This window comes from Oncorhynchus mykiss, chromosome 22 (assembly GCF_057628025.1).
Source record: "Oncorhynchus mykiss isolate SJ-2025 chromosome 22, ASM5762802v1, whole genome shotgun sequence".
Lineage (NCBI taxonomy): Eukaryota > Metazoa > Chordata > Actinopteri > Salmoniformes > Salmonidae > Oncorhynchus > Oncorhynchus mykiss.
This window is the reverse complement of record NC_143043.1, coordinates 56,927,447-56,948,293: the sequence shown is the minus strand read 5'-3', so window position 1 is coordinate 56,948,293 and position 20,847 is coordinate 56,927,447. Positions and strand designations below refer to the sequence as shown.

Here is a 20,847-nt window from a genome sequence, read left to right as displayed (position 1 = left end):
AACTGGGCCTGTACAGTCACACTGTAGTGAAGTGAGGTACTAAACTGGGCCTGTACAGTCACACTGTAGTGAGGTACTAAACTGGGCCAGTACAGTCACACTGTAGTGTAGTGAGGTACTAAACTGGGCCTGTACAGTCACACTGTAGTGAGGTACTAAACTGGGCCTGTACAGTCACACTGTAGTGAGGTACTAAACTGGGCCTGTACAGTCACACTGTAGTGTAGTGAGGTACTAAACTGGGCCTGTACAGTCACACTGTAGTGTAGTGAGGTACTAAACTGGGCCTGTACAGTCACACTGTAGTGGGGTACTAAATTGGGCCTGTACAGTCACACTGTAGTGTAGTGAGGTTCTAAACTGGGCCTGTACAGTCACATTGTAGTGTAGTGAGGTACTAAACTGGGCCTGTACAGTCACATTGTTGTGTAGTGAGGTACTAAACTGGGCCTGTACAGTCACACTGTAGTGAGGTGAGGTACTAAACTGGGCCTGTACAGTCACATTGTTGTGTAGTGAGGTACTAAACTGGGCCTGTACAGTCACACTGTAGTGAGGTACTAAACTGGGCCTGTACAGTCACACTGTAGTGAGGTACTAAACTGGGCCTGTACAGTCACACTGATGTGAAGTGAGGTACTAACCTGGGCCAGTTCAGTCACATTGTAGTGAAGTGAGGTACTAAACTGGGCCTGTACAGTCACATTGTAGTGAAGTGAGGTACTAAACTGGGCCTGTACAGTCACATTGTAGTGAAGTGAGGTACTACACTGGGCCAGTACAGTCACACTGTAGTGAGGTACTAAACTGGGCCAGTACAGTCACACTGTGGTGAGGTACTAAACTGGGCCAGTACAGTCACACTGTAGTGAGGTACTAAACTGGGCCAGTACAGTCACATTGTAGTGAAGTGAGGTACTAAACTGGGCCTGTACAGTCACACTGTAGTGTAGTGAGGTACTAAACTGGGCCTGTACAGTCACACTGTAGTGAAGTGAGGTACTAAACTGGGCCTGTACAGTCACACTGTAGTGGGGTACTAAACTGGGCCTGTACAGTCACACTGTAGTGTAGTGAGGTTCTAAACTAGGCCTGTACAGTCACATTGTAGTGAGGTACTAAACTGGGCCTGTACAGTCACACTGTAGTGTAGTGAGGTACTAAACTGGGCCTGTACAGTCACATTGTTGTGTAGTGAGGTACTAAACTGGGCCTGTACAGTCACACTGTAGTGTAGTGAGGTACTAAACTGGGCCTGTACAGTCACACTGTAGTGAGGTGAGGTACTAAACTGGGCCTGTACAGTCACATTGTAGTGAGGTACTAAACTGGGCCTGTACAGTCACACTGTAGTGAGGTACTAAACTGGGCCTGTACAGTCACACTGATGTGAAGTGAGGTACTAACCTGGGCCAGTTCAGTCACATTGTAGTGAAGTGAGGTACTAAACTGGGCCTGTACAGTCACATTGTAGTGAAGTGAGGTACTAAACTGGGCCTGTACAGTCACATTGTAGTGAAGTGAGGTACTACACTGGGCCAGTACAGTCACACTGTAGTGAGGTACTAAACTGGGCCAGTACAGTCACACTGTGGTGAGGTACTAAACTGGGCCAGTACAGTCACACTGTAGTGAGGTACTAAACTGGGCCAGTACAGTCACATTGTAGTGAAGTGAGGTACTAAACTGGGCCTGTACAGTCACATTGTAGTGAAGTGAGGTACTAAACTGGGCCTGTACAGTCACATTGTAGTGAAGTGAGGTACTAAACTGGGCCAGTACAGTCACACTGTAGTGAGGTACTAAACTGGGCCTGTACAGTCACACTGTAGTGAGGTACTTAACTGGGCCTGTACAGTCACACTGTGGTGAGGTACTAAACTGGGCCAGTACAGTCACATTGTAGTGAAGTGAGGTACTAAACTGGGCCTGTACAGTCACACTGTAGTGAGGTACTTAACTGGGCCTGTACAGTCACACTGTGGTGAGGTACTAAACTGGGCCAGTACAGTCACATTGTAGTGAAGTGAGGTACTAAACTGGGCCTGTACAGTCACACTGTAGTGAGGTACTAAACTGGGCCAGTACAGTCACACTGTGGTGAGGTACTAAACTGGGCCAGTACAGTCACACTGTAGTGAGGTACTAAACTGGGCCAGTACAGTCACATTGTAGTTAAGTGAGGTACTAAACTGGGCCTGTACAGTCACATTGTAGTGAAGTGAGGTACTAAACTGGGCCAGTACAGTCACACTGTAGTGAAGTACTAAACTGGGCCTGTACAGTCACACTGTAGTGAGGTACTAAACTGGGCCTGTACAGTCACTCTGTAGTGTAGTGAGGTACTAAACTGGGCCTGTACAGTCACACTGTAGTGAAGTGAGGTACTAAACTGGACCTGTACAGTCACACTGTAGTGAAGTGAGGTACTAAACTGGGCCTGTACAGTCACACTGTAGTGAGGTACTAAACTGGGCCTGTACAGTCACACTGTAGTGTAGTGAGGTACTAAACTGGGCCAGTACAGTCACACTGTAGTGAGGTACTAAACTGGGCCAGTACAGTCACATTGTAGTGAAGTGAGGTACTAAACTGGGCCTGTACAGTCACTCTGTAGTGTAGTGAGGTACTAAACTGGGCCTGTACAGTCACACTGTAGTGAAGTGAGGTACTAAACTGGGCCTGTACAGTCACACTGTAGTGAGGTACTAAACTGGGCCAGTACAGTCACACTGTAGTGAAGTGAGGTACTAAACTGGGCCAGTAAAGTCACACTGTAGTGAAGTGAGGTACTAAAGTGGGCCAGTACAGTCACACTGTAGTGAGGTACTAAACTGTTTCTGTACAGTCACACTATAGTGAGGTTCTAAACTGGGCATGTACAGTCACACTGTAGTGTAGTGAGGTACTAAACTGGTCCTGTACAGTCACACTGTAGTGAAGTGAGGTACTAAACTGGGCCTGTACACTGTAGTGAAGTGAGGTACTAAACTGGGCCTGTACAGTCACATTGTAGTGAGGTACTAAACTGGGCCTGTACAGTCACACTGTAGTGAGGTACTAAACTGGGCCTGTACAGTCACACTGTAGTGAGGTACTACACTGGGCCTGTACAGTCACACTGATGTGAAGTGAGGTACTAACCTGGGCCAGTTCAGTCACATTGTAGTGAAGTGAGGTACTAAACTGGGCCAGTACAGTCACACTGTAGTGAAGTACTAAACTGGGCCTGTACAGTCACACTGTAGTGAGGTACTAAACTGGGCCAGTACAGTCACACTGTAGTGAAGTGAGGTACTAAACTGGGCCTGTACAGTCACACTGTAGTGTAGTGAAGTACTAAACTGGGCCAGTACAGTCACACTGTAGTGAAGTACTAAACTGGGCCAGGACAGTCACACTGTAGTGAAGTGAGGTACTAAACTGGGCCCTGCACACTGTGTGTGTTCCAGGCGTTTCTTCTGTTCATTCAGTCTACTTCTTCTGTCCTGTGATTGGTCCTGCCCTGCTCCAATAGTACCATGAAACTGTTTCACTTTTTTAAAATTTTAATTTTTTTATTGTCATACTGTTGACTTGAATATTGTCTCGTGACAAGCCATGAGATGCTAGTCTGGTCCCAGATCTGTTTATGATGTCTTTGTCAACTCCGCGGGAGTTGGGCGGCCTCGCGGTTAGAGCGTGGAAACCTGTTGCTCTGCCTTTAAATAAGGCACTTAACCCAAATTTCTCCAGGTTACTAAACTAAGCCCACTCGACGTCGGGATATTCAAAATGCACATTTTCATTACACACGTGTACAAGTGTTTAACAGCACAATTATACAGGGCATTCAGAAAGTATTCAGACCCCTTGACTTTTTCCACATTTTATGTTATGTTACAGCCTTATTATACAATGGATTAATACATTAAAAAAAATATATCAATCGACACACAATACCCCATAATGACACTGAAGACAGGTTTTTAGAAATGTTTGCAAATGTATTAAAAAAAAAAAAAAACAGCAACACCTTATTTACATAAGTATTCAGACCCTTTGCCTGTATTGAGCTCCATAGTTCCTCTGTGGAGATGGGAGAACCTTCCAGAAGGACAACCATCTCTGCAGCACTCCACCAATCAGGCCTTCATGGTAGAGTGGCCAGATGGAAGCCACTCCTCAGTAAAAGGCACATGACAGCCCACTTGGAGTTTGCCAAAAGGCACCTGAAGGACTCTGAGACCATGAGAAACAAGATGATCTGGTCTGATGAAACCAAGATTGAACTCTTTGGTCTGAATGCCAAGCGTCATGTCTGGAGGAAACCTGGCACCATCCCTACGGTGAAGCATGGTGGTGGCAGCATCATGCTGTGGGGATGTTTTTCAGCTGCAGGGACTAGGAGACTAGTCGGGATCATGGGAAGGATGAACAGAGCAAAGTACAGAGATCCTTGATGAAAACCTGCTCCAGAACGCTCAGATTCTCAGACTGGGGCAAAGGTTCACCTTCCAACAGGACAACAAACCTAAGCACACAGCCAAGACAACGCAGGAGTGGTATCAGGACACGTTTCTGAATGTACTTGAGTGGCCCAGACTTGAACCCGATCAAACATCTCTGGAGAGACCAGAAAATAGCTGTGCAGCGACACTCCCCATACAACCTGACAGAGCTTGAGAGGATCTGCAGAGAAGAATGGGAGAAACTCCCCAAAATACAGGTGTACCAAGTTTGTAACATCATACCCAAGAAGACTCGAGGCTGTAATCGCTGCCAACGGTGCTTCAACAAAGTACTGCGTAAATGGTCTGAATACTTCCATTTTTATTTTTAATAAAACATGTTTTTTGCTTTGTCATTACGGGGTATTGTGATGTCATTATGGGGTATTGTGATGTCATTATGGGGTATCGTGGGTAGATTGATGAGCAAAAAACCCAATATAATCCATTTTAGAATAAGGCTGTAACCTGACAAAATGTGGAAAAAGTCATGGGGTCTGAATACTATCCGAATACACTGTAAGCACCCTCCTAAGTATAATGAATTACCACCTCTGACTCCTAACCCCCGACCCCTGTGTATCCCCCCCAGGAGAGCAGTCTGAACGTGGAAGCTGTGGAGCAGACGTACTGGAGGAACCCTATCCTCAGATATACCCAGCACCCCCTCCACTCCCCCCTGCTTCCTCTGCCTTATGGGGAGGTCAACATCCACCGTGAGTTATTACTGCTTTAACCTCTTTAACCCTCCACGGACTTCTACAACCTCTTTAAACCTCCACATACTTCTACAACCTCTTTAACCCTCCACGGACTTCTACAACCTCTTTAAACCTCCACATACTTCTACAACCTCTTTAACCCTCCATGGACTTCTACAACCTCTTTAACCCTCCACGGACTTCTACAACCTCTTTAACCCTCCACGGACTTCTACAACCTCTTTAACCCTCCACGGACTTCTACAACCTCTTTAACCCTCCACGGACTTCTACAACCTCTTTAACCCTCCACGGACTTCTACAACCTCTTTAACCCTCCACGGACTTCTACAACCTCTTTCACCCTCCACGGACTTCTACTACAACCATACAGTTTCACCATTCATTCTGGTTGACAGAAATGAAATGTATGAAGCCCTGTGGCTTTCTCTCGCCATGCTTTTTGTTAATGAAGTTTCCCCTCTCTCTGTCCTCCCCCCCAGTCCATAAGGAGAAGGGCTATGCCAGCCTGCAGGATGAGGCAGTGAAGATCTTCAACTCTCTGCAGGAGATGGAGTCTGTGTCTGACCCCGTGCCGATCATCCAGGGCATCCTCCAGACCTGCCACGACCTACGCCTGCTCAGAGACGAGGTCTACTGTCAGCTCATCAAGCAGACCAATCACGTGCCTCAGCCCGACAGCTCGGCCAATCGCGCCCACTGGCACCTCCTCACCTGTATGAGCTGTACCTTCCTGCCCAGCCGGGGCATCCTGCGCTACCTCAAGTTCCACCTTAAAAGGTACTTTATTTACCTCCAGGTCCACCTTAAAGGGTACTTTATTAATCTCCAGTTCCACCTTAAAGGGTACTTTATTAATCTCCAGTTCCACCTTAAAGGGTACTTTATTAATCTCCAGTTCCACCTTAAAGGGTACTTTATTAATCTCCAGTTCCACCTTAAAGGGTACTTTATTAATCTCCAGTTCCACCTTAAAGGGTACTTTATTTACCTCCAGTTCCACCTTAAAGGGTACTTTATTAATCTCCAGTTCCACCTTAAAGGGTACTTTATTAATCTCCAGTTCCACCTTAAAGGGTACTTTATTTACCTCCAGTTCCACCTTAAAGGGTACTTTATTAATCTCCAGTTCCACCTTAAAGGGTACTTTATTAATCTCCAGTTCCACCTTAAAGGGTACTTTATTAATCTCCAGTTCCACCTTAAAGGGTACTTTATTAATCTCCAGTTCCACCTTAAAGGGTACTTTATTAACCTCCAGTTCCACCTTAAAGGGTACTTTATTTACCTCCAGTTCCACCTTAAAGGGTACTTTATTTACCTCCAGTTCCATTTTAAAGGGTACTTTATTTACCTCCAGTTCCACCTTAAAGGGTACTTTATTAACCTCCAGTTCCACCTTAAAGGGTACTTTATTAACCTCCAGTTCCACCTTAAAGGGTACTTTATTTACCTCCAGTTCCACCTTAAAGGGTACTTTATTAATCTCCAGTTCCACCTTAAAGGGTACTTTATTAACCTCCAGTTCCACCTTAAAGGGTACTTTATTTACCTCCAGTTCCACCTTAAAGGGTACTTTATTAATCTCCAGTTCCACCTTAAAGGGTACTTTATTAACCTCCAGTTCCAAGTTATGCTCCCAAGTACACTATTCCTTCATGCCTCCGTCAGTACATAAGTCATGCTCCAATCCTTATTTTTATATTTTTTTGTACAATTATTCCTGCAACATAATATAATATACAGTTGTACAGTAGTCCATGTTATTATCTCCTAGAGATGAACAAGGCCAGTTTGGGTTCAGGGTGAACCACTCAACAGAGACCGTATGTTACTGTCTCCTAGAGGTGAACAAGGCCAAGCTGGACAAAGGAGGTGTTGTAGGTGCAGTTCTCCTCAGAAAATCATTTGACACTGTTAACCACAATGTCCTCTTCTCCAAGCTGTCCAACTTCAACATCTCATCAAGTGTTTTAAAATGGATTGAGTCTTGTAAAATCGTATCCGGCTGCCTGGATGCAATGTGACCTACCATCACCAAGGGACCACACTATGGGTGTACCACAGGGGTCAATCCTGGGCCCTTTGTTATTTAGTCTCTACCAGGCCGTGGATGATAGTTATTTATACACATGGAAGAAATGCTGATGAAGTGGCAAGCAAACTAACGCTATCATTATCGAAAGTGGCTGAAAGGTTCAACCACTACAGCCTCAATGTGGGGGGAAAATGGTAGCTATGTACTTCAATATCTGGGTGTTATCCTAGACCCTACTTTGAACTGTAAAAACACATCAAATATATACAGAATAGTCTTCGTACACATGTTCATGACATCAGGAACTCTCTCGACAGAGGCAGCCAAGATGGATTCTCATACAATGATTTTCTGACACCTGTCCTATTGTATCGGCAGCCAATTAAACGTCAGTTGAACCCCTTCGATCTCTGTGTAAACAAGTACTTAAGATCCTGGACAGGAAGTCACATCATTACTGTCACTGGGATATTCTCACCAAGTACAATCTGTTACATTTGAACAACTTCCTTTTTCTCAGATCATCAATAATGTTGCAGCCCCACCTCTGAAAGATTTTGTCATATTAAGCTCTGAACAAAACAGAGGAGTTAGCCGGACCTCCACAAGCTAGAGGACACTGTCATTCCTCAACGAACAAACAGTCAGTGTTGTCCACCTCAGGAAATGGAATTCTCTCCTCTCTACCTTTAATTAAAGCACTAGGGACTTTAAATCCTGCTCCATGGAGGTCAAAGTGTGGATCAGTCCTGCATTTGTTATACTGCTGTGTATTTAGTAAGGGAGTGTGGATGAAAATTAGCTGCGTTTACCTAACTCTGGTGGAAACCTATTTCATTGTCTGAAATTGGTTTTTATTTGCACATGGTCCCTTCAATTAAATGACAGCTTTGAGCCACAAGCAGAAAGTGTCCCTATAGCTTCTAATACAAACAGACATATGTTCTGTGATTGATTTGTATGGATGGGTAAACTGGACAGTATGACATCAGTAACGTTGATTTGCTCCTCCTCTACACCTCAGTGACCCTCTCTCTGTCTGTTCTTCTCCAGGGTGAAGGAGCAGTTTCCTGGAACAGAGGTGGACATGTTTGCCCATTTCATAGGTGAGTCTCTGAAGAGGACCAAGGTCAGGGAGTATGTACCGTCTCAGGAGGAGATCGTAGCCTTACTGACCAGGCAGGAAATGACTACTACGGTCTACTGCCACGGAGGAGGATCCTGCAAGATCTCCATCAACTCACACACCACCGCTGGAGAGGTAAGTGGTATGGTCCTCAGCAAGAAAACCAAAAAAAGTCAGACAGACGAGGGAACTAAAACCAAAACAACCAAAACCAAACAGGTGGGGTGTTAGGAGGGGTTCTGAAATACACTCATGGGGGGTGTCCACTGGAAGTTGACTAGCAACAACAACTGGGACCTAAAAGACACTCAACATGAGTGTCCACTACATTTGCCCAAGAACAGGCAAATTCAATTAAAACCCACACCAAACTTAAAGACAGGAAGTAAGCCTAAAAGTGGAGCAAAACCAATCAGGGAAATCAGATTGTCTAGAAACCAAAATAGTGAGAGCCAACTAAAGTTAACCCTCCACATCTATCAAGACAACTGGAGCAGTGGGCCTTCTCTTAAATAACACCTGGGCCAGAACAGGTGAAACACCTTCCCACTAACGAGATAACAAACCAGCACAGGTGAAACACATACTGACTAATGTGGTGACACCAATCGGTGCGCCCCACATGCTAACGTGCTAACGTCCAACCTCAAAGAATAAATGGAAAGAACAAAGCCTGTAACACCTTCCACCTTAAGACAACATACACAGGACTAGCCAAAAGATTGGACACACCTACTTATTCAAGGGTTTTTCTTTATTTGGACTATTTTCTATGTATATTGTAGAATGAGATAGTCACCTGGAATGCATTCCAATTAACAGGTGTGCCTTGTTAAAAGTTAATTAGTGGAATTTATTTCCTTAATGTTTTTGTGCCAATCAGTTGTGACAAGGTAGGTTTGATATACAGAAGATAAAAGACCAAGTCCATATTATGGCAAGAACCGTTCAAAATGTGAGCTGACTTGGTCTTTTAACAAATAGGGCTATCTATTTAATAAGTAAAGATAAATGACAGTCAATTCAGAGCAGAATTCAAGAACTTTGAAAAATTCTTCAAGTACAGTTACAAAAACCATCAAGCGCTATGATGAAACTGGCTCTCATGACGACCGCCACAGGGAAAGAAGACCCAGAGTTACCTCTGCTGCAGAGGATAAGTTCAATAGAGTTACCTGTCTCTCATGAGGACCGCCACAGGGAAAGAAGACCCAGAGTTACCTCTGCTGCAGAGGATAAGTTCAGTAGAGTTACCAGTCTCTCATGAGGACCGCCACAGGGAAAGAAGACCCAGAGTTACCTCTGCTGCAGAGGATAAGTTCAGTAGAGTTACCTGTCTCTCATGACGACCGCCACAGGGAAAGAAGACCCAGAGTTACCTCTGCTGCAGAGGATAAGTTCAGTAGAGTTACCTGTCTCTCATGAGAACCGCCACAGGGAAAGAAGACCCAGAGTTACCTCTACTGCAGAGGATAAGTTCAGTAGAGTTACCTGTCTCTCATGACGACCGCCACAGGGAAAGAAGACCCAGAGTTACCTCTGCTGCAGAGGATAAGTTCAGTAGAGTTACCTGTCTCTCATGACGACCGCCACAGGGAAAGAAGACCCAGAGTTACCTCTGCTGCAGAGGATAAGTTCAGTAGAGTTACCTGTCTCTCATGAGAACCGCCACAGGGAAAGAAGACCCAGAGTTACCTCTGCTGCAGAGGATACGTTCAGTAGAGTTACCTGTCTCTCATGAGGACCGCCACAGGGAAAGAAGACCCAGAGTTACCTCTGCTGCAGAGGATACGTTCAGTAGAGTTACCTGTCTCTCATGAGAACCGCCACAGGGAAAGAAGACCCAGAGTTACCTCTGCTGCAGAGGATACGTTCAGTAGAGTTACCTGTCTCTCATGACGACCGCCACAGGGAAAGAAGACCCAGAGTTACCTCTGCTGCAGAGGATAAGTTCAGTAGAGTTACCTGTCTCTCATGAGGACCGCCACAGGGAAAGAAGACCCAGAGTTACCTCTGCTGCAGAGGATAAGTTCAGTAGAGTTACCTGTCTCTCATGACGACCGCCACAGGGAAAGAAGACCCAGAGTTACCTCTGCTGCAGAGGATAAGTTCAGTAGAGTTACCTGTCTCTCATGACGACCGCCACAGGGAAAGAAGACCCAGAGTTACCTCTGCTGCAGAGGATAAGTTCAGTAGAGTTACCTGTCTCTCATGAGAACCGCCACAGGGAAAGAAGACCCAGAGTTACCTCTGCTGCAGAGGATACGTTCAGTAGAGTTACCTGTCTCTCATGAGGACCGCCACAGGGAAAGAAGACCCAGAGTTACCTCTGCTGCAGAGGATAAGTTCAGTAGAGTTACCTGTCTCTCATGAGGACCGCCACAGGGAAAGAAGACCCAGAGTTACCTCTGCTGCAGAGGATACGTTCAGTAGAGTTACCTGGCTCTCATGAGGACCGCCACAGGGAAAGAAGACCCAGAGTTACCTCTGCTGCAGAGGATAAGTTCAGTAGAGTTACCTGTCTCTCATGAGAACCGCCACAGGGAAAGAAGACCCAGAGTTACCTCTGCTGCAGAGGATAAGTTCAGTAGAGTTACCTGTCTCTCATGACGACCGCCACAGGGAAAGAAGACCCAGAGTTACCTCTGCTGCAGAGGATAAGTTCAGTAGAGTTACCTGTCTCTCATGAGAACCGCCACAGGGAAAGAAGACCCAGAGTTACCTCTGCTGCAGAGGATAAGTTCAGTAGAGTTACCTGTCTCTCATGACGACCGCCACAGGGAAAGAAGACCCAGAGTTACCTCTGCTGCAGAGGATAAGTTCAGTAGAGTTACCTGTCTCTCATGAGAACCGCCACAGGGAAAGAAGACCCAGAGTTACCTCTGCTGCAGAGGATAAGTTCAGTAGAGTTACCTGTCTCTCATGAGGACCACCACAGGGAAAGAAGACCCAGAGTTACCTCTGCTGCAGAGGATAAGTTCAGTAGAGTTACCTGTCTCTCATGAGAACCGCCACAGGGAAAGAAGACCCAGAGTTACCTCTGCTGCAGAGGATACGTTCAGTAGAGTTACCTGTCTCTCATGACGACCGCCACAGGGAAAGAAGACCCAGAGTTACCTCTGCTGCAGAGGATACGTTCAGTAGAGTTACCTGTCTCTCATGAGAACCGCCACAGGGAAAGAAGACCCAGAGTTACCTCTGCTGCAGAGGATAAGTTCAGTAGAGTTACCTGTCTCTCATGAGGACCACCACAGGGAAAGAAGACCCAGAGTTACCTCTGCTGCAGAGGATAAGTTCAGTAGAGTTACCTGTCTCTCATGAGAACCGCCACAGGGAAAGAAGACCCAGAGTTACCTCTGCTGCAGAGGATACGTTCAGTAGAGTTACCTGTCTCTCATGACGACCGCCACAGGGAAAGAAGACCCAGAGTTACCTCTGCTGCAGAGGATACGTTCAGTAGAGTTACCTGTCTCTCATGAGAACCGCCACAGGGAAAGAAGACCCAGAGTTACCTCTGCTGCAGAGGATAAGTTCAGTAGAGTTACCTGTCTCTCATGAGAACCGCCACAGGGAAAGAAGACCCAGAGTTACCTCTGCTGCAGAGGATAAGTTCAGTAGAGTTACCTGTCTCTCATGACGACCGCCACAGGGAAAGAAGACCCAGAGTTACCTCTGCTGCAGAGGATAAGTTTTTATTTATTTATTTTATTTCATATATAACCCTAACCCTTTATTTAACCAGGTATTTATATATTATATATATAACCCTAACCCTTTATTTAACCAGGTATTTATATATTATATATATAACCATAACCCTTTATTTAACCAGGTATTAATATATTATATATATAACCCTTTATTTAACCAGGTATTTATATATTATATATATAACCCTAACCCTTTATTTAACCAGGTATTTATATATTATATATATAACCCTAACCCTTTATTTAACCAGGTATTTATATATTATATATATAACCCTAACCCTTTATTTAACCAGGTATTTATATATTATATTTATAACCCTAACCCTTTATTTAACCAGGTATTTATATATTATATATATAACCCTAACCCTTTATTTAACCAGGTATTTATATATTATATATATAACCCTAACCCTTTATTTAACCAGGTATTTATATATTATATTTATAACCCTAACCCTTTATTTAACCAGGTATTTATATATTATATATATAACCCTTTATTTAACCAGGTATTAATATATTATATATATAACCCTAACCCTTTATTTAACCAGGTATTTATATATTATATATATAACCATAACCCTTTATTTAACCAGGTATTTATATATTATATATATAACCCTAACCCTTTATTTAACCAGGTATTTATATATTATATATATAACCCTTTATTTAACCAGGTATTTATATATTATATTTATAACCCTAACCCTTTATTTAACCAGGTATTTATATATTATATATATAACCCTAACCCTTTATTTAACCAGGTATTTATATATTATATATATATAACCCTAACCCTTTATTTAACCAGGTATTAATATATTATATATATAACCCTAACCCTTTATTTAACCAGGTATTTATATATTATATATATAACCATAACCCTTTATTTAACCAGGTATTTATATATTATATATATAACCATAACCCTTTATTTAACCAGGTAGGCTAGTTGAGAACAAGTTCTCATTTACAACTGTGACCTGGCCAAGATAAAGCAAAGCAGTTCGATACCTACAACAACAGAGTTACACATGGAATAATCTGGACACAGAGCTTCATAGTAGGTGATTAGAGCGACTACCATACTCATGGGAAACAAGATCCCGGACGAGCCTCCTTTTGTTATGTCCAACCTCGAAATAGAAAATCCATAGCCTGTAACACACGATGCTCTATGTCCCTCTATGGGGTGTACTCTACATACGATGCTCTATATCCCTCTACATACGATGATCTATATCCCTCTACATACGATGATCTATGTCCCACATCTAAACAGTCTAAGGCTTTACATCAACTCACACACCACCCCTGGAGAGGTAAAAAAATAATACATCTGTTTTCCACAATGAGTAGCAGCTGTAAAAATACAGTCATTTCTGCCTGGGGCAATCCTGCATTGGTACATCCATTTTCTCCAGCCTGTGTTAATGTCCCTCTGTCCTGCCTGTCCCCAGGTGGTGGAGAAGTTGATCCGAGGCCTGGCCATGGAGGACAGTAGAAACATGTTTTCCCTGTTTGAACACAACAACACTACGGACCGGGCTGTGGAGAGCAGAGTCATCGTGGCTGACGTACTCGCCAAGTTTGAGAGGTGAGAGTTCAGCTGGAGAGAGAGAGATGCACAGAGAATAGCCTGGTCTCTGGTCTGTTTGAGAGGTGAGAGTTCAGCTGGAGAGAGAGAGATGCACAGAGAATAGCCTGGTCTCTGGTCTGTTTGAGGGGTGAGAGTTCAGCTGGAGAGAGAGAGAGATGCACAGAGAATAGCCTGGTCTCTGATCTGTTTGAGAGGTGAGAGTTCAGCTGGAGAGAGAGAGAGATGCACAGAGAATAGCCTGGTCTCTGATCTGTTTGAGAGGTGAGAGTTCAGCTGGAGAGAGAGAGAGATGCACAGAGAATAGCCTGGTCTCTGATCTGTTTGAGGCGTGAGAGTTCAGCTGGAGAGAGAGAGAGATGCACAGAGAATAGCCTGGTCTCTGGTCTGTTTGAGGCGTGAGAGTTCAGCTGGAGAGAGAGAGATGCACAGAGAATAGCCTGGTCTCTGGTCTGTTTGTGCTGGCGTGTCAATCCCTATGGCCATTGACAGTTTTATTTATTTTTATTTAACCTTTATTTAACCTTTATTTAACCTTTATTTAACCTTTATTTAACCTTTATTTAACTAGGCAAGTCAGTTAAGAACAAATTCTTTTAAAATTGAGGACAAAACACACATCCCGACAAGAGACAACACAACACGACATAAAGAGAGACCTAAGACAACAACATAGCAAGGCAGCAACACATGACAACACAGCATGGTAGCAATACAACATGACAACAACATGGCAGCAACACAACATGACAACAACATGGTAGCAACACAACATGACAACAACATGGTAGCAACACAACATGACAACAACATGGTAGCAACACATGACAACACAGCATGGTAGCAACACAACATGACAACAACATGGTAGCAACACAACATTACAACAACATGGCAGCAACACAACATGACAACAACATGGCAGCAACACAACATGACAACAACATGGCAGCAACACAACATGACAACAACATGGTAGCAACACAACATGGTAGCAACACAACATGACAACAACATGGTAGCAACACAGCATGACAACAACATGGTAGCAGAACAAAACATGGTACAAACATTATTGGGCCCAGACAACAGCACAAAAGGCAAGAAGGTAGAGACAACAATACATCACACAAAGCAGCCACAACTGTCAGTATGAGTGTCCATGATGGAGTCTTTGAATGAAGAGATTGAGATAAAACTGTCCAGTTTCTGTGTTTGTTGCAGCTCGTTCCAGACGCAGCTAGCTGCAGAGAGGAGCGACCCAGGGATGTGTGTGCTTTGGGGACCTTTAACAGAATGTGACTGGCAGAACGGGTGTTGAATGTGGAGGATGAGGGCTGCAGTAGATATCTCAGATAGGGGGGAGTGAGGCCTAAGAGGGTTCTATAAATAAGCATCAACCAGTGGGTCTTGCGACGGGTATACAGAGATGACCAGTTTACAGAGGAGTATAGAGTGCAGTGATGTGTCCTATAAGGAGCATTGGTGGCAAATCTGATGGCCAAATGGTAAAGAACATCTAGCCACTCGAGAGCACCCTTACCTGCCGATCTATAAATTATGTCTCTGTAATCTAGCATGGGTAGGATGGTCTTAGTTTGGCAGCTGGGGTGAAAGAGGAGCGATTACGATAGAGGAAACCAAGTCTAGATTTAACCTTAGCCTGCAGCTTTGATATGTGCTGAGAGAAGGACAGTGGACCGTCCAGCCGTACTCCCAAGTACTTGTATGAGGTGACTACCTCAAGCTCTAACCCTCAGAGGTAGTAATCAGACCTGTAGGGAGAGGGACATTCTTCTTACCAAACCACATGAACTTTGTTTTGGGGTGTTCAGAACAAGGTTAAGGGTGGAGAAAGCTTGTTGAACATAGGGAAAAGTTAGCAAGACAACACAAACAGATCTGGGACCAGTCTACATGACCCACAAACCTCTTTGATGTTTTAGCAGAAATATAGTAATAATGAGGGTCTGAAATTGGTTTGGTTGATTGACTGATTGGTTGACTGATTGGTTGACTGACTGGTTTGGTTGATTGACTGATTGGTTTGGTTGATTGACTGATTGGTTTGGTTGATTGACTGATTGGTTTGGTTGATTGACTGATTGGTTGATTGACTGATTGGTTGACTGACTGGTTTGGTTGATTGACTGATTGGTTTGGTTGATTGACTGATTGGTTTGGTTGATTGACTGATTGGTTTGGTTGATTGACTGATTGGTTTGGTTGATTGACTGATTGGTTTGGTTGATTGACTGATTGGTTTGGTTGATTGACTGATTGGTTTGGTTGATTGACTGATTGGTTTGGTTGATTGACTGATTGGTTGATTGACTGATTGGTTGATTGACTGGTTTGGTTGATTGACTGATTGGTTTGGTTGATTGACTGATTGGTTTGGTTTGGTTGACTGATTGGTTTGGTTGATTGACTGATTGGTTTGGTTGATTTCCAGGCTGTCAGGCAGTGAGGAGGTGGAGGAAGAGGGACAGTGGAGGCTCTACTTCAAACTCTACTGTTTCCTGGATGTAGAGAGCATGCCCAAGGAAGGGGTGGAGTTCGCTTTCATGTTCGAACAGGTTAGTCACCTCCATTTTGTTTTATTATTAGAAAGCACCTGAGTAGAAAAGTGTATACAATGTCGTGCTTTAGAGTCTTTTCAATTGCAATTCATTGACTTGTTGCAAACCTTCTTAGTTCTTCTTGCAATTTTTCTGTCCTCTTCCCTTTTTTTTTGGAAGGCTTAAGCAAGTGCCCCGTTCCCATAGAAACCCTTAGTCGGGCCAGAATAGCTGTATCAATTCACTGACCTTTGTCTCTTTAATGTTGAGACTTCTACATGCTCTACTCAGATACAAGATTCAGAGTGTTGCAATGTTGTTTTTCTTTACTAAAGGGGCGACTCCTTGTAAAACTCTGAGGGGGTTCAAATATGGAGGACGAGGACAGGAGGTTGATAGGCATCAAGTTTTTTTTTTTTAGTTAATGTTTCAGTAGCTCAGAAGAAAACATGAGGAAGAAAGCGGACAAGTTCAATAAATATGTATTTTTTAACAATCTGGGACAAGAGTTGTTGCGAGGAAATGGCGGCAGGGTCGAGGGAACAAGGGAAAACCCTGGGAAATGTACAAAAGTACAAAGGTACAAAAATGGAAAACAGTTCTTTAGTAGCTCAGAACGTGAAGTTGATGAGTGTGACATGGAGTTTGAAAGAATTGAAAAGCGAGAGGATGAAGGTTTTAAAAATGGAGGAGCAGATTCGGAACTGCAAGGTGTGGAGAGTGGAATGAAAGGAAAGGATGACGAAGATGATTCTGGCCCAGTGGGATTTTCAGAGAGAATAGATCCTTCTGGCTGATCCATATATGGTGTCAGGTTGGGTGGAGAAGAGATTGTTGAGTCAAAGTAACTTAAAGTGGACTTGTGGTGATTTTTTTAGTGTGTTTTTTTCATCCAGAGGGAGCAGTTCTTGCTCTTAGGGACAAGAACTGACTTGTTTTGCTCTCTGGAGTAGGGCACTGAGTCTTTACCCAACAAAGTCATGTTCGGATGTGTCAGTTATCCAGTGAGAAATGTTGTCCCGAACCCATTATGGTGTTTTAGGTGCCAAGCTTATGGTCACATTGCAGCAGTGGGTAAAGGGAGATTTCTAGACGTGAGAAGCAGAAGGGCATGAGACAAAGCAATGTGCAGAAGTGGAGGCTGCTGAGGGGAGGACGGCTCATAATTATTTGTATTTATTATGGATCCCCATTAGTTCCTGCCAAGGCAGCAGCTACTCTTCCTGGGGTTTATTATGGATCCCCATTAGTTCCTGCCAAGGCAGCAGCTACTCTACCTGGGGGTTATTATGGATCCCCATTAGTTCCTGCCCAGGCAGCAGCTACTCTTCCTGGGGTTTATTATGGATCCCCATTAGTTCCTGCCAAGGCAGCAGCTACTCTTCCTGGGGTTTATTATGGATCCCCATTAGTTCCTGCCAAGGCAGCAGCTACTCTTCCTGGGGTTTATTATGGATCCCCATTAGTTCCTGCCAAGGCAGCAGCTACTCTTCCTGGGGTTTATTATGGATCCCCATTAGTTCCTGCCAAGGCAGCAGCTACTCTTCCTGGGGTTTATTATGGATCCCCATTAGTTCCTGCCAAGGCAGCAGCTACTCTACCTGGGGGTTATTATGGATCCCCATTAGTTCCTGCCCAGGCAGCAGCTACTCTTCCTGGGGTTTATTATGGATCCCCATTAGTTCCTGCCAAGGCAGCAGCTACTCTTCCTGGGGTTTATTATGGATCCCCATTAGTTCCTGTCAAGGCAGAAGCTACTCTTCCTGGGGTTTATTATGGATCCCCATTAGTTCCTGCCAAGGCAGCAGCTACTCTTCCTGGGGTTTATTATGGATCCCCATTAGTTCCTGCCAAGGCAGCAGCTACTCTACCTGGGGGTTATTATGGATCCCCATTAGTTCCTGCCCAGGCAGCAGCTACTCTTCCTGGGGTTTATTATGGATCCCCATTAGTTCCTGCCAAGGCAGCAGCTACTCTTCCTGGGGTTTATTATGGATCCCCATTAGTTCCTGCCAAGGCAGCAGCTACTCGTCCTGGGGTTTATTATGGATCCCCATTAGTTCCTGTCAAGGCAGCAGCTACTCTTCCTGGGGTTTATTATGGATCCCCATTAGTTCCTGTCAAGGCAGAAGCTACTCTTCCTGGGGTTTATTATGGATCCCCATTAGTTCCTGTCAAGGCAGAAGCTACTCTTCCTGGGGTTTATTATGGATCCCCATTAGTTCCTGCCAAGGCAGCAGCTACTCTTCCTGGGATTTATTATGGATCCCCATTAGTTCCTGTCAAGGCAGAAGCTACTCTTCCTGGGGTTTATTATGGATCCCCATTAGTTCCTGTCAAGGCAGAAGCTACTCTTCCTGGGGTTTATTATGGATCCCCATTAGTTCCTGCCAAGGCAGCAGCTACTCTTCCGGGGGTTTATTATGGATCCCCATTAGTTCCTGTCAAGGCAGAAGCTACTCTTCCTGGGGTTTATTATGGATCCCCATTAGTTCCTGTCAAGGCAGAAGCTACTCTTCCTGGGGTTTATTATGGATCCTCATTAGTTCCTGCCAAGGCAGAAGCTACTCTGCCTGGGGTTTATTATGGATCCCCATTAGTTCCTGCCAAGGCAGCAGCTACTCTTCCTGGGGTTTATTATGGATCCCCATTAGTTCCTGTCAAGGCAGAAGCTACTCTTCCTGGGGTTTATTATGGATCCCCATTAGTTCCTGTCAAGGCAGAAGCTACTCTTCCTGGGATTTATTATGGATCCCCATTAGTTCCTGTCAAGGCAGAAGCTACTCTTCCTGGGGTTTATTATGGATCCCCATTAGTTCCTGTCAAGGCAGAAGCTACTCTTCCTGGGGTTTATTATGGATCCCCATTAGTTCCTGCCAAGGCAGCAGCTACTCTTCCGGGGGTTTATTATGGATCCCCATTAGTTCCTGTCAAGGCAGAAGCTACTCTTCCTGGGGTTTATTATGGATCCCCATTAGTTCCTGTCAAGGCAGAAGCTACTCTTCCTGGGGTTTATTATGGATCCTCATTAGTTCCTGCCAAGGCAGAAGCTACTCTGCCTGGGGTTTATTATGGATCCCCATTAGTTCCTGCCAAGGCAGCAGCTACTCTTCCTGGGGTTTATTATGGATCCCCATTAGTTCCTGTCAAGGCAGAAGCTACTCTTCCTGGGGTTTATTATGGATCCCCATTAGTTCCTGTCAAGGCAGAAGCTACTCTTCCTGGGGTTTATTATGGATCCCCATTAGTTCCTGTCAAGGCAGAAGCTACTCTTCCTGGGGTTTATCATGGATCCCCATTAGTTCCTGTCAAGGCAGCAGCTACTCTTCCTGGGGTTTATTATGGATCCCCATTAGTTCCTGCCAAGACAGCAGCTACTCTTCCTGGGGTTTATTATGGATCCCCATTAGTTCCTGCCAAGGCAGCAGCTACTCTTCCTGGGGTTTATTATGGATCCCCATTAGTTCCTGCCAAGACAGCAGCTACTCTTCCCGGGGTCCAAACATATTAAAGCACTTACATGACATGTATAACAAAAGATAAAACACTAGCACATATAACATTATTACACCACTACATATCTACTATACATAATGCTTAATACCACCATACAACAATATCACAATGAACGTGTCTGTACCTTTGTGTGTGTGTCTCTTCACAGTCCCCGTTATTCTATAAAGGTGTGTTTTTACCTGCTGTTTTTTAAAATCTGATTTTACTGCCTGCATCAGTTACCTGATGTGGAATAGAGTTCAATGTAGTCATAACTGTATAAGTGCTGGAATGCAGTGCAATTCATGTCCATTCCAGACAATTTTAGGAGCCGTCCTCCCCTCAGCAGCCACACCTAATGTGTAGTATGGGTGGAAAAAGTAGTGAGTTACCTGTAGGGGTTCCCATGGTGCTGGAGAGCTGTCCGGTGAGAGAGAGGCAGGTTGAGGTTGATTCTGTGTAGCTCAGTTAGTAGAGCATGGTGCCTGCAAGTGAGGTTGTGGGTTCAATTCCCACTGGGGACCAGAAAGAAAATATATGTACTCATTACTCTTCAGTCGCTCTGGATAAGAGCAGCTGCTGAATGAAATGTAAATAGTGGTGAGGTTTTAATGGGTGTAGGATTAGTTGGTATAGTAGTGAGGTTTTAATGGGTGTAGGGTTAGTTGGTATAGTAGTGAGGTTTTAATGGGTGTAGGGTTAGTTGGTATAATAGTGAGGTTTTAATGGGTGTAGGGTTAGTTGGTATAATAGTGAGGTTTTAATGGGTGTAGGGTTAGTTGGTATAATAGTGAGGTTTTAATGGGTGTAGGGTTAGTTGGTATAGTAGTGAGGTTTTAATGGGTGTAGGGTTAGTTGGTATAGTAGTGAGGTTTTAATGGGTGTAGGGTTAGTTGTTATAGTAGTGAGGTTTTAATGGGTGTAGGGTTAGTTGTTATAGTAGTGAGGTTTTAATGGGTGTAGGGTTAGTTGGTATAGTAGTGAGGTTTTAATGGGTGTAGGGTTAGTTGGTATAGTAGTGAGGTTTTAATGGGTGTAGGGTTAGTTGGTATAGTAGTGAGGTTTTAATGGGTGTAGGGTTAGTTGGTAT

The 20,847-nt window shown here is 44.3% G+C and overlaps 1 protein-coding gene across 3 annotated transcripts in view; it reads left to right on the top strand.

The window, feature by feature from the left end:
- The window catches only part of LOC110502201 (unconventional myosin-X), a 270,516-nt gene that overhangs the window by 170,169 nt on the left and 79,500 nt on the right, over nt 1-20,847 (top strand). The window contains exons 31-35 of one of the 3 annotated variants that reach the window (XR_016490707.1): nt 5,083-5,206; nt 5,695-5,992; nt 8,304-8,356; nt 13,565-13,701; nt 16,157-16,280. The exons of 1 other annotated variant lie outside the window; for it this stretch is intronic. Coding sequence is in view for 1 of the 2 variants with exons in the window: in XM_090216352.1 (XP_090072478.1) it covers nt 5,083-5,206; nt 5,695-5,992; nt 8,304-8,511; nt 13,565-13,701; nt 16,157-16,280 (891 nt within the window). In the remaining variant the exon portion in view is untranslated. Of the gene's footprint in view, nt 1-5,082; nt 5,207-5,694; nt 5,993-8,303; nt 8,512-13,564; nt 13,702-16,156; nt 16,281-20,847 lie in introns of all 3 variants that reach the window. One more of the 3 variants, XM_090216352.1, reaches the window with a different exon arrangement.